General features: G+C 67.5%; 1 protein-coding gene and 2 long non-coding RNA genes across 8 annotated transcripts in view; 1 reads left to right on the top strand and 2 right to left on the bottom strand.

The window, feature by feature from the left end:
- Positions 1-6: 6 nt before the first annotated feature.
- LOC145723337 (uncharacterized) lies at positions 7-2,577 on the top strand. 2 transcript variants are annotated; one of them, XR_014148253.1, is made up of 3 exons: positions 7-145; positions 859-1,002; positions 1,789-2,577. It is a non-coding gene; the product is annotated as an uncharacterized LOC145723337 (long non-coding RNA). The 2 variants fall into 2 exon arrangements; XR_014148252.1 differs by having other exon boundaries at positions 1,557-2,577.
- A 91-nt stretch (positions 2,578-2,668) lies between these two features.
- Positions 2,669-6,863, bottom strand: LOC145723338 (uncharacterized). Its single transcript, XR_014148254.1, has 2 exons — positions 4,354-6,863; positions 2,669-3,574 (listed from the first exon to the last, which is right to left on the bottom strand). It is a non-coding gene; the product is annotated as an uncharacterized LOC145723338 (long non-coding RNA).
- Positions 6,864-6,887: 24 nt separating this feature from the next.
- Positions 6,888-16,471, bottom strand: part of BRF1 (BRF1 general transcription factor IIIB subunit) — a 21,935-nt gene continuing 12,351 nt past the window's right edge. For 3 of the 5 annotated variants that reach the window (XM_031033591.2, XM_081829795.1, XM_081829794.1), the window contains 8 exons: positions 14,009-14,278; positions 12,468-12,529; positions 12,078-12,159; positions 11,948-12,003; positions 10,843-11,099; positions 7,960-8,011; positions 7,448-7,604; positions 6,888-7,017 (listed from right to left, as the gene is read on the bottom strand). In XM_031033591.2, coding sequence (XP_030889451.2) covers positions 6,980-7,017; positions 7,448-7,604; positions 7,960-8,011; positions 10,843-11,099; positions 11,948-12,003; positions 12,078-12,159; positions 12,468-12,529; positions 14,009-14,278 — 974 coding nt within the window. In that variant the 3' untranslated portion in view covers positions 6,888-6,979. Of the gene's footprint in view, positions 7,018-7,447; positions 7,605-7,959; positions 8,012-10,842; positions 11,100-11,947; positions 12,004-12,077; positions 12,160-12,467; positions 12,530-14,008; positions 14,279-16,471 lie in introns of those variants that run through there. The other 2 variants (XM_081829793.1, XR_014148251.1) reach the window with 2 other exon arrangements.

The following is a 16,471-nucleotide window of genomic DNA, read 5'->3' as shown; positions in this document are numbered from 1 at the left end:
CCCCCTCACCCCACGACTTCCCAAGGGATATCACCACTCCATGGAACTTGGAGGCTTCCACGAATGCTTCCACGAATACTGAACCACTGAAGAGCCTGCTGTCCACTGCAGAACCCACCCCTCACCCAGCCTGGGGACACTGCAGGTAACACAGGAAGCAAAGCGGAGGAGAGTGGAGAGGGCCTGGGAGGTCTTCTTGGTCTGATCACGAGGAGCCCCTCTGCCCGCATCAGGGGACCACCTGGTGCAAATGTACATGGCGAAGGAGCCAGGCATCGGGGCGGGCTCCTTCCTCCCAGGAGTGGGCTCCTCAGGGCCCTGACCCACACGAGCGCATGCACACGCGGGGCGCGCGAGGGCTCGCTTCCTCACTGTCCTGCAGCGCCACCTGCTGGCTGGGCCGGCAGCCCCTACCCGGGCAGGGCCCGCGGGGCAGGGCCCGCGGGGCAGGGCCAGGGTGCTCCGCGCAGCCCTGAACCTTGTGTGCATGCCTGATCCTTCCAGCCCTGTGACCACGCCCCCTCCCCCCGACACTCACATCCCCAGGCTGGGGTCAGATGAAGAGCAGCCCCGCCCAGGGCCAGGCCGGGGTTGCCCTGAGGGCGCCTTGGACACCCCCGTAGGCCGATGAGCTCCAGATGGCTACCCCTTTTCTTTGGCCTGTCATCCTAGACTCTTCTACCAGCTGCCCTGCACACTCTACAGACCCCCAAACCTGCTGCCCCCGCCCCCCCAGGGCCTACCTCAGACCGTGCCCGGGCTCCCCATCCACCCAGTGGTCCGGTTGGCTGCACACCTGTTCTTCTCAGCCCACCCCCCCACCCAGTCTGCTGGATTTCCCGATTCCCTCCCTGCCAGGTCCCCACGGCCCACCTCACAGTAAATGCTTTGCTGTGAGGCTTTGGCCGACCCTGGCTGGACGCACACATCTGTGAGCCAACGGATGGGAAATCTGTATTCTCCAGAGCCCTGTGTGTGGTCGGAGGAAACCTCCTCCTTCAGGTAAGGGGCTTCTGCAGGGAGCCCAGGGGTGGCGAGGCCTCGGGGAGACCTAGGGCCGGGGGAGTGCACGCCGCAGAGGGGTGGTTCAGAGACGTAAAGGGTCATCTCCATTTCCCATCACGGACATGACATGCACGTGTCTCTGTGCGCCTGAGTAGAGTGTGCACCTGAGTGCGGGGCCCACATGGGCCCAGGTGGATCCTGGCTCCAGCCCTGGGCCCACCGCCCTCTGCCAGGCCCTGTGACCACCTGCAGTCAGGCCCCGCTGGGGCATTGGCCCCATGCCCTGTGGCCTCCGGCCCGAGGCCTAGCCCGTAGCTGCCTGCTCTGCTCACCCCCTGCGGTGGGGCCGGCCAGTCATTTTCCCAGGCCCCACCAAGTTGGTACCTGGCAGACAATGACCTCCGAAGGCGGGGGCGATGACTCAGGCTGGCTGGTGCGAAGGCCCCTCCCCACCACGGGAAGGGCAGCGCCCCCGCTGTCCGACAGAGCAGGCACAGCTGGGCACTGGCTGAGTCTCCATGGCGTCAGCAGTTTGTTCTCTATGATGGAAGGTCCCTTGCTGCCCACCCACGAGCTGATGCCCTAGTCCTCAGACGGGAGCAGCCGTCCACTTTCCTGGCCAGGGCCAGCCGCAGCAGCCATGCCAGGGTGCTGGGGACTATCCGCGGTGGATCGGGGTCAAGGTCAGGTTCCACCAATCTGGGGCCCCTGCCCTCCCAGGGCCCAGCCGGGCCCATTGTATGGGGGACAATGGCTTCCTGAGCCAGGTTCCTCTGCCGACAGGAAGGCCATAAGGAGTCTCCACGCTGCCACCGCCCACGTCGCCTTTGAAGGGCCTGCAGCTTTGGAGCCGGTCCCTTGGCCCCTAACCTTTGCCAGCCCGGCTGGGGCCCAGGCCTCCCCAGGGAGCAGCCAATCCTCTCGGCACGTAGGCAGGGAACCTGCCCGCCACACGCGAAGCCTGGAAACCTGAAACAAGAGCCCTCCCCACAGGAGCCAACCAGCCCCTCTGGCATCCCCCAGGGACCCGGGGACACGTGCAGGGCGGCTGAGTGTCCTGCCGAGGGGCAGCGCGGGGCCTGGGTGCGGGCAGGCAGCTGGAGCTGGAGCTGGGGGGCACAAGAAGGGCCATCAGTCCGCTCGCAGGACAGGACAGGGCACAAGCCGAGTGTCCTGCCCCCAGCAGGGCAAGTCCCCCCCCGAGCCAGGCTGCCCAGGAGTGCGGCTGTAGGATGGGGGCTGAGTAACGGAGACCAGCCCTGCGGGGGGAAGGGGCCACAACCAGGGGCTCTTCAGGGTTGCAGCAGCTGGGGCGTCGTGTCCAGCGGGTTGCAGGCTGAGAGCTCAGATGGTCCGCTGAGCATGGTCGCGCGTGGAGGGGCGGTCAGGAGGCCGGGGCGGCGAGGAGGGTCCAAGAGGCCCAGCAGATTCCCAGGCTCCTGCTGCACCTCCAGGGCCAGGGCCTCGGGCCACCTTCCCTCCGCGCCAATCTTTGCTGCCTTGCTGGGCAAGGGGGTCCTCAGGCCCGGGAAGGGACAGGGCCAGCGTATGGGGGGATGGTGAGCCTACAATGCCCGTGTGTGGTGGGGGCCCAGCCAGGTGGACCCTCCAACGCCGTGGCCGTGGCCTTGACGCACCGTGGACAAAGACTGCACACCCAGGCCGACGTCCTGCCACTTCAAGGCTCCTAGTCTTTATTATTTGGGGAATGCAGGGTTCCCAGGGGGTGGGAGGCCTTGCGGGAAGCCAGGCGGGCCCTGGCCTGGGCGCCCGAGGGTGCCCAAGTGGCCGCCAGGGGGCAGGGAGGGGCGAGGACAGACGGCTAGGCACCCCGTCCACCTGGCGGTTACACGTATGGCCTGCAGTTTGAGTCCCTGAGAGCCCCGCTGGGCCGTCTGCAGCTTGGGGGTGGCGCCGGGCGCCCTACACTCTTCCCAGGGCCCAGCTGCACCGACACGGGAGCGGGCAGCCGGCCCCGACCTGCACCCGCGGCAGGAGCCCCGCACCCCACGCAGCCCCTGGAGCCGCGCAGGGCTCAGCCGCGAAGGCGCCACGGAGCAGCTCAGTCCGTGCCGCAGCCGCCACGCGTGGATGGAGGGGCAGGGGACACCGGGATGCTGGAGGGAGCAGGCGCACAGACGTGTTGCTGCCACCCAGGCCTGGTCCTGGGAGGGCACAGGGGCGAGGTGCTACCCCCGCAGCGGGCACCGCAGGGCTCCCATCGGGCTCCGCGGCAGAGCACAGACCCTGCCTCAGTGGATCTCCATCCCTGGGGGCTGCCAACGCCTGCCCCTCTTCCCAAAGGCCCACGCTGCCCTCAGGAGGTTCTGGAAGCAGTGGGCAGACGAGCGCTCCGGGGCCCGGCCAGGCCAGAAGCCTCTGTGGGGCTAGAGGAGGGCACCTGGCGGGGAGCGGCGGCCGCGGGGCATGTTGTGCGGGCCCAGCGCACACAAGGCGGGGGGACGAGCGGGCCTGTGTGACCACGGCCACCGCAGACGGGGGCTGGCCGAGCAGGTGTGGGACGGAGGCCTTGTGGAGCGACTGGGCAGATGCCATCCACTGGGGACAGCTCTTCCAACCTCCCTCCCGCCCACCTGTCCCCGCCCTCTGCGCTCCTGCGGCCTGCTGGCGACGCCGGGGATGGCCCTGGAGGCTCTAGCCGGCCCCCCCCCCCGCCAAAGCCCTCTCAGACGGTAACCCGCAGTCCCAACCCTACGGCTGGGAGGTCCCACAGCACGCGCGGGGCGGGTGACCGGCAGGTGCCACACGCAGACATGACCCCTGGTCTTGGGCGTCCCCCTCCTGTCCGGGGAGCGGGCCCAGGGCAGGCCCTGCCAGGAGACGCGCCGTCACGGCACGTGACCACAGCCGCCTCTGGGGCCCGCCTGCCTCCCCGGGCCTGGCACCCGGAAGGGCAGTCCGGCGGCCGTGGACGGAGCTGTGGGAACGCGCCCACGTGAACGCGTACGTGTGCGTGCAGGGAGGGCATGCACAGGCACGGGGGGGCGCACGTGTGAACACGCACGCCCGCGTGGGGACAGGCGTGTCCTCGTGCACTGCCCTCTGCCCGGGCTGGTGCTGCCTGTCCGTCACTCAAGCCCTCCCTGCGCGACTCGGGAGGGGACCTGCTGGCCAAGCAGAGCTGGACTGCGGTGGGGGGGGGGGGGGCAGCGTGAACGGGGCCATGTCTGCTTGCTGCCTGGGGACCCCACACAGGGACCCCGGCCTCGCTGGTGCTGGGAGGGGCAGTGGCCCGGCAGGCCTGGGGCTCCAGCTCTGGAGGCCCAGGGACGGGCACGTGTGCGTGCTTACGGGTGGACACGGGCTCCTTAGACGGTCAGCACGGACAGGTTTCCAGGGCTCTGGGGAGGGGCTCGCACACGGGGGGGCAGGCTGCCTCCTCCCTGCCCCTCCCCCAGCACTGCGCTGACGTAGTGGAAAGCCCTGTGCTCTTCTCAGGACGAGCCTGCGGTTGCTGGCCGAGCCCCGGCCCCCGGAAAGGGGTGGCTGTCAGGACGCGGGCCAGGGAGGCCCCCTCCGTGCCGGCTTCTGTGCCCTTCAGTACCCATGCTGTGGTTTAAGCAGGGCAAGCGGTCCACACGTGTCCAGCCCGCAGGGGAGGCTGTGGGGCCCGGGGTAGAAGCAGCCCACCGCCGAGGGGCCTCGCCAGCAGGGAACGGCGTGCAGTGGGGGTGAGGCGTCCCTGCCCCCACTACCGATGCCCCTCCTCGGGGCTGGACCCCAGCCCGAGTCAGGCCCCGGGCCCTCGGACACTGGACTGGGGGCTCCTGAGGGCCCTGCCTCTCTCCCTGGCCGGGCACCCAGGCCTCTCCAAGCTTCTAGGTTACCCATTCCTGCCGCCGACCCTGCAGGGACACAGCTCAGGGGGTGGTGAAGCGGGTGCCGGGGGGGGGCCCGTCCCAGCAGCTGCAGGGTCCGCTCCGTGCCACCAAGGCCCTGAAGGGGCTGAGCTTTGCGGAATGCCGGGGAGCTCTAGCTGGAGCCTGTACCCACCAGGGACAGCCCCCCACACCGTGCCCCCGGCTGGAAGAGCCCCATGCAGATGTGGAACAGAGGTGCAGACTGGCCTGCATGTCCCCCTCAAGCCGGCACACAGGGCACGAGGCCAGAAGGACCCTGCCAGCTGCTGGCCTGGGGCCTCATCCCTCACCAGCACCTTGGTCACCGCCAAAGCACGAATCCCCAGCACCCCCTCCCACCCACGTGACCCTCCTCACCACACCCTCTCAGGGAACAGTCCTTCCCACCAGCCCTTGCTCCCGGGCCCGTCTCCAGCCATCTGGGGGCCTGACCCTTCCTGCTTCAGCCAGACACCTGCTCCCGGCCATCCACCCCCAGACCTCCCTGCCCGTCCGGCCTCCCTGGGCTTCCTCCCCATTATGTCCCCTCAACTCCGGGCCTTGGCCCTGCAGGCCACCCTGAGTGCTTGCGTCTTCCCTCAAATCCCCTCCCCCTCTGCAAACCCCCAAGGGACCCCCTCCCTCCCCTGCTTTGCGAGCTCAGCTCTCGCCCCAGCTCCCCGGGGAGGCATCCCGCCAAGCCCTGTCTTGAAGCCTGCCATGCGCGCCGCGCCCCACGGGCAGCCCTGTGTCCCAGAGGGCGACTCCATCCCCTCCAGAGCCACCGCTAGCCCTGCACCTGGAGGTCCCGGGAGCTCACCATCCCAGCCAGGCGGTCCGCACCCTGCCCCCTGAACGGCACAGTGAACACCCCAGAGCCAGAGAGCTGGTGTGGAGCCGCTGCGGCCAAGCCCTCCTTCCCACGGGGGGCCCCGGCCGTCAAGCCCACGCCACAGACAGACTCGGGGACTTCCTACGGCGCTGGGCACAAGGGGGGCGCCGATGAAGCCCAAGCCACGTCCCCATCGTGCGTGTGACAACAGGGCCAGGTGCCTCTATGCGCCTCTCCCACCCCCAGTGGCCGGGCGCCCTGCCGTGGCCTCACCCCTCCAGGGCAGGCCACGGAGCCAGACGGGAAAGCACAGGCCAGAGCCTCAGTGGGTGTCTGTTCAAGTAGTGGCTTTTGTTTCACTGAACTCATGGTCCTGTCCAGCCTTCTAGGGGCCCGGCGAGCTGCAGGGTCCAGACAGGCACAGCCAAGGACCTCAGAATTCCCTACCTGCAGACTCTGCCGCACCCTGGACGTGGCCTGGCTCTGCCACGGGTAGGGCGGCCAAGGCTGGGGCCTCGAGGGGCACAAGCAGCTGCCCTGCCTCCCTGGCCGTGTTCAGAGAAGCGATGCCCACACTGAGACCCTGAAAGTGGTCCCTGGGCCCCCAGGGGCGGTGGAGGGTAGCGGGAACCCTCCAGAGCAGCGCGGCCGGGCTCGAGGACCCTCTCTGCCCGCCATCCCTCTGCAGGCCCTGAGCCAGACCCCAGCTCAAACAAGACCCCGCTCTGCCTGACTCCGGCTCGGCGCAGGGCCAGCCCGACACCCAGGCCAGCCACACGGGCGGCGCAGGGCACCCCCCAGAGCAGCTGTGCACCCGGGGGCGTGGAGCCGACCGTCCCACATCTGCTCAGAGTGCGGCTGACTCAGGCCACCAGCGGCCGGGCTGTGGCCAGGCGCGGGACAGTCCGGGTCCGGCTGAAGACGCAGCGCGGGAGGGGCTGGGTGGGGGCCGAGGCCTCACTGGGGCAGCCGGTGGGGAGCTTCAGCCCCTCCAGTCCGGCACTCACTTCCACGAGTGAGCCTCCTCGTGCCTCAGTGTCCTCCCACGGGACAAGGCGGTGCCACCTGTGAGGGTCCCCGGGCTGTAAGACCCACATCTCACGGGACGCGCAGACACGGGTCCAGTCCCCTCGCTGGCAAACGCTCCTTACGGTGCTCCAGATGTGGTCCCGGCGGCGAGGGCCACGGAGGTGCCGAGCGGCTGTGGCGAGGGCCGCAGGGCAGGCGGGCCCACAGAGGCCCCGTCTGAGCCCCGCCAGACGCCGCTGGCTGCAGGGCGGGCTCAGTAACCCTCCTCCTCCTCGCCGTCACAGCCGTAATCTGTGGGGCACAGAGGACAGCCGTGGACACCCTGCGGCGCTGCCCACCTGGGCGGCCCCTCCTGGAGGTGCTCAGGCCCCCCACCATCGCTGAGGCCCGCCATGGCGGTGTCTTCACCTCTGCAGGGCCCTTCACCTCCCGGCAGAGGACCCCTGTGAGTGGGGGGCAGCCCCCCTGCGGAACGGACACAGCCGACCTGCAAGCGTCTCAGTCCCCACCTCCTTCCGGGGTGAAAGAGGATTTCATTTGAAGCCGAGAGGTCGGAGTTTAGGGATGGTCTCAACGCCCCCCGCCAAGGCCGCGGCGCAGTGCTGGGAATGGGGGTGTGAGGGGGGTGGCTGCAAAGGATCTGTGCCCTTTCCTCAGAAGCACCCCACCCCACCCCACCCCGGCCTGCCACCCCCCCAACCAGCGTGCAGGGTCCCCTCACCGTTGCTGCCCATCATCTGCAGGGCGCTGACACAGGGCTCCCCGTCCTCCTCGTCGGGGTCCTCCTCGTCAGGGTCCTCCTCGGGGTGGTAGGACACCGGCCCGCTCTCCACCACCGCTGCGGGCCGGACAGGCTCGGCTCCCAGGATGGGCGAGGTCTGCAGCCAAAGGGGACAGGCTCTGGGAAGCTGCCTGCCCTGGGGGACGGGCAGCACAGCACCAGCCTGGGCCCCCACTGGCCCCTGCCGTCTCCTGGACGCTTCCCACCCTCCAGAGCCCCCTGAGCTCCCAAGCAGCCCCTCCGTCCAGCCCGTGCACACCCAGGAGCGCCCAGGAAGCCTCTGTTTCTGCCGCACAGCCTGAGGCAGATGTGGCAGGCCCGCTCCCTGCCGCCCGCCCCCAGGGCCCCTCCCCTGCCGCCCGCAGGCCTCAGGACCCCCATGTGCGGGCCAGGATAGCCCACGGTCCCTCCCTGCCAGGGCCCCTGCCCCCGGCTGGGGCCACACAACGTACCTCTCCTACGGCTGCCTTCTTGGCTGGCTGTGCAGACACCATGGGCCTCAGCCTGAAAGAGAGCCCAGGGTGGTGGCCTCAGCCCAGGCCGCGGCCACCACTCCGCCTGCAGAGTGCACTGAGTGCCCAGCCCTGGGGTGGGGACGGGGGGCACTCCCTCTCCGACTCCGCTCCCGGGGCTCACTCTGATGTCGCTCTTCCCGGCGGACCCCGCAGGCCTCAGGCCCCTACCTGTCCCGGCTCCCCCAGCAGTTCCGCCCCGTGCTGTGGCTCACCCCACCCCGCGCCCACTCTGCTAGGGCGGATCCTACGAGCACACAGCCCCTAGCCTGTGCCCAGCACACAAGGATGCGCGAGAGACCGCACCCGTCCCCTCCTGACGGCGCAGCGGCCCTACTCACCACCCCCACAGGCCAAGCGGTGATGTGCGTGAGCATCGCCCCCCCACCCCAGGCCTCGGCGCAGTGCTGGGAACAGGGGTGGGAGGGGGGTGGCTGCCAGAAACTGGAAATCAGGGTTTTTCTATGAAAACTTCCTTTTTAACGTTGGCAGCAAACCCAAATTTTAGCTCAAACGCTATGTGGGTCAATGGGAGATAGCCCTGGGCAGATCTGATGCACATTTGTCATTTGATGAATAAAAACCTAAAATCAAGGGCTCCTGGGTGGCTCAGTGGGTTGAGTATCTGACTCCTGGTTTCGGCTCAGGTCATGATCTCAGAGTTGTGAAGTCGGCTAGAGATTCTTTCCCGTCCGTCTCCTTCCCCTCTGCTCCTCCCCCTGCTCACGCTTCTGTGTGCTCTCTCGCCCCCCCTCTCCAAAATAAAATTTTTAAGAAGTAATCTAAAATTGCACTGCCCTGGGGCTCTCCAGGCTGTCTGCCCAGCTGTTCTCAGTCAAGGTTCTGGGTGGTCTGCTTCAGGAAGAATGTGTTGGGGATGGCAGGGAGTGGCCGCAGTGGGAGGCGCCTCCCCCTGGGCCACCCTCGGCCCTGGTCATCCCATGGGGAGAAGAGGAGAGGCCCATGGGGAGGTTCTCCTCTCCCTCTCCAGACCCTCCAAACACAGAAGCCAGGGCACCTTCCACACCGTCCCTTGCAAGGAACCAAGAAAGGAGAGCATCATACCCACATTCCTGGGATGCTGACCTGTCCAGGGTGGGACCCCCCGCCCCCGAGAGGAGGCAGGTTGTCCTCCCACGCCCTGGCCACAGACGCTGTCCAGGCTCAGGGACCCTGCCCCAGGGCCTGTGGGGGTGGAGGCATCCAGGGGGGACTCAGATGACTGAGTGGTATCCACCACTGTGACGCCAAGAGGCCCCGGGGACACTGGGAATGGATGCTCCAACAGCTTCCAGCAGGTGGACAGGCCCTCCGCACAGGGGCTCCAAGCTCTCGTGGGAAGCTTCCGTGGGCTCATGCCACAGCAGCGACCCCTCAAGGCCCCGCAGAGTCCAGAGCCACCTGAGCCCAGGAGGCAGGAAGCTGGCCCTGTCCACCCACCTGGCTGCAGAGGGGTCACGGTGGTCAGTGAGGCAGCCAACGGGGGGGGGGGGTCTGGGTCTGGGTCCCACGCCCACCCCCCACCCCTTCCAAGCAGCCCCGGCAGCTGTCTGTGCCCGTAGGAGGGCCTGTGACCTGGAAAGCATGCTCCCCTCCTGGGCCCACAGCCCCACCCGCTCACCCTCTCGGCCTGATGGCAGACACACTAGGATGGACGGGGCGCAGCTGACCCATGAGACAGGCTTGCCCACACACTGTCCCCTGGCAACCAGAGGCAGAGCCGGGGCCCCGGGAAAGCAGCCCCCCGCACCACGGACAGAGTGATGCGCCCCCTCCAAGGGGAGCAGTCTGAGAAGAGGGAGACCCTGTGGTCTGAAGGCTCCCGAGGGCTCAGGGTCCCCTAGCTGCTTCTCACGGTCTGAGGGTCCACTGAGCAGGCGGAAGCCAGGCTGGGGTGCATCTCCCCAGGCCCCGGACCACAGTCAGAAGGGAACACAAGAATGCCAGACAGCGACAGGCTGTGCTGGGTGCTCGGGGACTTGGGGGCTCGGGGAACGAGGAAATGGAAGACTCCACTTAATAGAAAAAGCGTCACAAGGGGCACCCGGCTGGCTCAGTTACAAGAGCTTGTGACACTTCATCTCAAGGGTTGTGAGTTCAAGCCCCACGTCGGGCGCAGAGATGACTTACGTTGAAAAAAAAAAAAATGTCACAAAACCATGAAAAACGTTTACTCTGAGTCACGAGAAAAAAAGGCAAACCAGAACACTTTTCCTTCTCGGATCAATCACGGTTAGAAGCTGCTAACGATGGAGATCTGAGGAAGAGGTGGGTGGGATGCAGCCAGGCCGCACCTCCAGGCAGCCCCTAAGCTCCCAGCCCATCCAGGGGCAGCTCTGCGCTGGGTGCATGACCTTGAGGACCAGCTCAGGCACGGCCGGGACCCTGGGGAACATAGTGCCAGCCTGCAGCCACCCGACGGCAGGCCACAGCGCAGGGAGCTGTGCGGAGCTGCCTGGACCCGTCTGTGCAGGGCGCTGCCCCGCCAGGAGAGGCACCTGGCGCGGCCCACGGCTTCTCCCCTGTCCTGCTCACCCCCTCCGGCAGTCTGCTCTCTACCCTTCCTTCTCGGCAGAGAGCTGCGCAGCCAGGGGAGGGGTGCACAAAGGGCCCCTCCCAGGAAAACAGGCTGGCTCGCCTGCTCCCTGAGACAGAACACACCCTGCAGGGTAGGGGCCCCCTCCTCAGCCCCCAGCCCTGCACGCAAACAGGAGCCGGCCAGGGCAGCAGATGCTACGTGAGACCCAGCATCCGGGTGGGGACTGCGCCCCCAGGCCTCCCGCCCCTGCCCAGACGCAACGCCCGGCCCGCCTGGCACAGTACCTTTTCCCCACGCTGCTCACGGGGTCAGTTCCGCTCCTGCCGGCAGGCGTCTTCCTCCGAGACAGCTTCCGGGCACTGGCCCGCTCCTCGGGCTGCACGTCCTCCCCCTGCAGGCTGCCCCCACCCTTGCTGTTGAGGTCCCGGAGCACGCTGTAGTTGATCTTGCTGGAGATTTTCTTCTGCTCCAACATCTTTTCAATGGCCTCCCCGGCCGTGCTGGCCTGAATCGGCTCCCGTCGCTTACAAGACTTCTTGGGCTCAACGGAAACAGGAGGGTTACTGCCCCCTGGGGATCTCAATGCCCGCAGACCTGCTAGGTGCCTCGTGGGATGGGGGGCACCGCCAGCTGGACACCGTCGGGGGAGGGACCGGGCAATCAGCGTCTGCTGGGGATCCCCGGCCCCAGGAGCCGAGGTGTGCAGGGCCCGGGCCTCCAGAGGACGGCCCCGACCGCCTCCTCTCAGAAGGGGAAAGCCGGCCCCCGTCCATCAGCGGGGGAACTGGGGGCAGGTCTCAGGGTGTGCGGCCAGCTCAGCGAGCCCCTCAGGAGGGGTCACCCAGCAGCAAGCGCTGAGCGGCCCACGAACCCACATGGACACCTGGCTGTGCTGGACGCTGTGGCCACCCGAACAGGGCGGAGTAGGGTGCCATGCTCGGGACGGGTCACCCAGCACGGAGGGACCTGATCCTGGGTGTGCTGCACCAGCTCCAGGAGCCCAGCTGTGTCTCCTGCCCGCCAGCCTGCCCACCACGCTGCTAGGGGCCCCAAGCCCTGACCCCAAGCCGCAGGCCCTCCCCTGGAAAAGCTCTTGAGCAGACCAGCGACCCGGGCTGCGCATGCCTGGCTCCTGCCTTTCTTGCTCAGAGGCTCAACCGCTCCCCAGCTTGGCCTCGCGGCCAGAGTCCCCGTCCAGCCACACAGAAGCAGCGAGCCACGTCTCTGTGAGCACCCCCAGGACGGACGTGACAAGCAGGCTCTCCCGGGTCCCAGACGGGGTCCCAGAGGTGCGGCAGGCCCTCAGTGGAGGAACCGCCGGCCCTGGGGGCCCTCGCACGACTTGGGGAGGGGCAGGGCTGGTCTCCACACACATCGAACGAGCCCTACCTTGTGCTCCTTGTAGATGCCAAGCTCCTTCTCCTTCGCGATTCTTGCTTCTTTCTCTGAAAAGTCCCCAAATGGCAGATCAGCAGGGGCCCCGGAGCCCAGGACCCTTGGCAGGTGGGCGGGTGCTTACCCCTCTGCTCCCGCAGGTACTCGGCGTTCTCCCGCATCCACAGCTCGGCCTTGACGCGGGCTTCCGCCTCGTTCAGGATGTACTGGGCAGAGCACAGCATCACACTCGGGTCTCAGCCACCGACACACTCACCACGCGCACAAGCCTCTGACCCGCGGGGCTACAGGCTCGCTCCTGGGAGCCGCTCAGGGACACCTGTCCCCCCCACCCTTTCCAAGGCCGATAGCAGGGGCTGAGTCCACAAACGGGCACGCGGACATGGGTCCCAGGGGCTGTGTGGCAGCACGAAGGGGAGGCCCCGCCGCGGGAGGGCCTGTGGGACGGTGCGGGCAGGGCAGGCATGGCCGCCTGGGGCCCCGACCGGCACACAGAGTGCATGCGGACGCTCACCCTGTCAATCTCCAAGTCGTCGATGCCACTGAGGTCCAGCTCGCCGTCCCCACACCCGTCCGCTGCGGGGAAGCACAGCGCCAGGGTCATTTGGGGTCAGGTTCTGGTGAGCAAGAGTAGACGTCCCCTGGGCGGTCTCAGGACCCCTTCCAGGGTAGGAGGCCCCTCGGCTGGGACCTCGGCTCTGGCCAATGGCTGACGGAAGCCCCCTCATCACTGGCAGGCCCGGCCCTGCTCCATGTGCAGTGTGGCTTCCACCCCAGGACTGTGTGCAAGAAGGACGCTAAAGCAGAGCCACCAGACCTCGGGACTCCCTACGACAGAGGCACCTTCAGAGCGGGAGAGCAGGCTGTCCGGCTCTCCAGCCACCAGCCCAGGAGATGGACCCTCAGCGCGTCCTCAGCGCGTCCTCAGTGATGTGCTCGGGATGTGCTCTGGACATCGCCAAAGCCTGCTGGCCACCCCCTTCCTACCCCCCCGGGCCAACAGCACAACCTCCACGGCCCGGAGGTCGGGGTGCCCCCGATCACCAGGTGACCGCCCACACCCAGCGGGCCCCGTGGGAAGCTCCGCGGTCAGGCCCTGGGCAGGCTCCCCTGGCACTCGCACTCTGCTCGCACCCTCCACGTGGGCTCTGCCTCCCCCCGCTCCCTGACTCCTGCAACACCAGTCTGCCCCTGCCTTGGGGCCTTTACACAGGCCCTCTGCCCCCCCCCTCCTGTGCTCAACTGGCGGGCTCGGGCTGTGCCGTGTCGCGGCCCCTCCCGCCCGAGACGCCACTGCGGTCAGGGCAGGTTGCGCACCTGCCCGTCACCTGGCTCAGAGGCACGTGACAAACGTCTGTGCGGCGCACCCTCATGGGGCCCCCCAGTACACGGAGGCCAAGCCCTGGGCGCCCAGGGATGAGGCAGGGCCTGTCTGCAGCCTGGGGGCACCTCGGGGGTCAGTCCTGGCGGACGGCCAGAACCCGCTCTCGGCAGTAAAACGTGGCAGAACCAAACGGGCCTTCCTCCCAGAGCCGCCAGCGCCCCAGGCCATCCTCCTGCTCAAGCACCCCCCCACTGCCCGTGCTGGAGCCCAGCGGGTCATGTTGGCCACGCGTGGGGACTGTGCCCTCAGGCAGCGCTCGCCCTTGGCTCAGACAGACGCAGGACGGGCGGGGAAGCCAGTCCCCGTCCCTGTGCAGGACGCTTCACACGGGCAGGAAGGAGCCTGCGGCCACAGCCCAAGCCAGCAGAGGGCTCCGGCCAGGCCCTGAGCCGCCGGGCCAGGGGACGAGGGTTCTGGAGGCGGCAACAAGCCCTGCTGGGATTCGGGGTGTCCACACATGCTGGGGCTAGCGATGCTCGCACCGCCCTGCGCGGCGCCCCTCCCCTGCCCACCCTTCCAAGAGGCTGCACCCCAAAGCAGCACCTCCCCCTCCCACAGATGGGGGGTGACCTGGACCTGGCATCTGCCGGCCACAGCCCCACTGCACCTGCCAGAGGAGCCCCCTCCCTCTCCCCATCCACCACCCGTCCCCGGGGCTCCCAGGCACTCACTGGGGTCCTGGCTCTGGGAGGAGATGCACTCTCGGATGGAGTCCGAGATGCCCAGGCTGGCCGCCGTGGGCAGGGGGCCGAGCAGGGACTCCAGGGCCGGGGGCCCCTTGGCCCCCTCAGGGCCTCCAGCCACCTCGGAGCTGCTGGAAATGCTGCCGCCAAGCAGCTCTTGGTAGAAATCCTTGTTCAGGTGGCTGGCGACAGCCTCCAGCTCCTCGTCCTCGGGGTCCTCCTCACCAAATAAGCTGGACGTGGAGTCCTCGACGGAGCCTAGGGACACAACGTCACACAGCCTGTGAACCAGGCAGGGAGCCAGAGCCCCACCTCTGCGCAGACAAACACGGCCGTCCGGCCGCAAAAGGCACTTACTTCCCTAACTTCAGCGACGGAGACGCACCTTGTCACCGAGGCTGCCCCACACCCACGCGCCCACTAAGAGCCCTCGGCCTACACACCTCATGCTGCACAGAAATCCCCTCAAAACGAACAGAACAGCTAAGAAAGAAATTTCCCATTCAGAGAACGATGACAGAAAACATCTGTGGCTTCGGATTGGACGCAACTTCCCGACGGGACACTGACAGAAACCCCTGAACCGCCAAGCAGGACGGCGTCAAACGAGACCTCTGCGCTCCCGTGAGCGCCGTCTGGAGCGTGCGAAGAAACCACACGACCCGACCAAGCCCCGGCAGAAGGCCTAGGGCGCCACCTCTCTCCTGCCAGGCCAGGAGCGGCGCCAGGAAGCAGCCCCCACCCTGGTGGGGCGCGCACAGCCTGGCTGCGTCAGAGAAGGCTGGACGCGCACCCAGGACAAGACCGAGCAAACGTCCACACGGACCCTCGTGCACAGACGTTCACAGCGCCGTGTGCGCAACAACGCAAACCCAGAAACACCCCAGATGTGCTGCAGCCCCGGCTGGCCCGGCCACCTGCGTGCGTTTAGGGCCCCACCAACGGGGAGCCGTGCTCGCCGACCGGAGCCGTCACCCAGAGCACAGCAGCCAGCGGAGAATCCGGACATGCCGCGCCATCCCACAGACACGAAACTCCAGAAGGCACGACGGACTCCGGGGGCAGCGAAGGCCCGAGGGTCCTGGGGGTGCACGTTCATGATCTCGGCCACGATCTCCGCCACCGCGATGGTTTTGCGACGCGCACGTTTGTCGAGATTTACCAAGGGCTGCGTTTTAGATTCGCAGTTTGTCGTACGTGAATTACGCCTCCACGAAATTTGTTAAAAAGTCACCCAACGGAACGTTTAAGTACACGTCAGGACGCCTTACTCTAGTCTTCAACGTGTAATGCTAAAAGCTCACGGTAAGCACCGAGGATCACACGAGAACGTCACGTCTTTGTGAACGTTTCTCTGGGGTAGAAAACCGTCCGATTCCCTGTGAGCGAGAAAATCGCATAGGGTGACGATCCTTCCGGATAAATCCGCCGCACCTCCGCCCTCACGTCTGGGCGCCCCTGCCTGAAGGCCAGGCCCCGGCCTCAGCAGCCGCGTGCCCTGCGCGTCCGCACTCCCGTCCTGTCAGCTGGGCCCCAGGAGCACCGCAGAGTCCCGCCTCCCCCAGGCCGCATCGCTCCCAAACCCCTGCCTCTCTCACAGCCGACTCTCCCTTCAGCCTGAGTCAGACCGTGTTGTCCCCTTGGCCCCCGTTCGGGACCTCCCACGCCCCCGCTGCACCCCACGTGAGCACCAGCCTCCCCCCACGCAGCTGCAGGGCTCCCTCCCTCCCCCAGGCCTCTCCCGAATCATCGCATGCCCTTGCCGGCCCCTTCGGTACTGCGTGTCAGCTGATGGCCCTGCAGGGAGGCTGGCAGGAGGGCAGCCCGCTGCCTGCACCCCACGGCACGTCACGGGAGCCGTGGCCTCTCAGTCAGGCCTCCTGTGACCCAAGGCAGCTGGACAGCCCCACCTAGTTTCGGGCTCGGTCCAGACAGAGGGGATGAAACGTCCGCCATCCCGATGACACAGAAAGGCTCTGGATAACCAGACCGCGGGGAGCTAGGAAGAGAGACGCGCCCCTGACGTTCTTGTCAGGAGAACAGGGGTGAGAAGCTGGGCCCAGGGCAGGAGGCAGGTGGCCTGCTGGTGGCGGACAGCTGGCCGGCTTCTTAGCGGCCGGGGCATCGCACGCAGACGCTGCCCAGGAAACGGCATGAAGGAAATCCCGGTGCAAAGCCAGGCCCCCGCGGAGTGCAGAGAGCACCACCACCGAGTCACGGGCGGATGGAAATGGGCTCCGACCGCTAGAGGAGCAGAGCTTCCAGCTGGGGCATGAAGCAGCACCCAACTCCGTGCCAGCCGCAGAGGAGGGCCCAGCGGAGGGGCCGGGCCAGGGAGCAGAGCGGAACGCGCACCCTCGTGGAGGGACCCCACGTCCCCCGGAGCCGGACTCCACATCCACGCCCGCCCATCCCAGAACGGCAGCTGCAGGCGTCGCGGTGGGGCAAGCC

The sequence above is a fragment of the Leptonychotes weddellii genome, chromosome 9 (assembly GCF_054177405.1).
Source record: "Leptonychotes weddellii isolate Sample4059 chromosome 9, ASM5417740v2, whole genome shotgun sequence".
NCBI lineage: Eukaryota > Metazoa > Chordata > Mammalia > Carnivora > Phocidae > Leptonychotes > Leptonychotes weddellii.
Note: the sequence above shows the minus strand (reverse complement) of the source record. Positions and strands in the feature narration are given on the sequence as shown.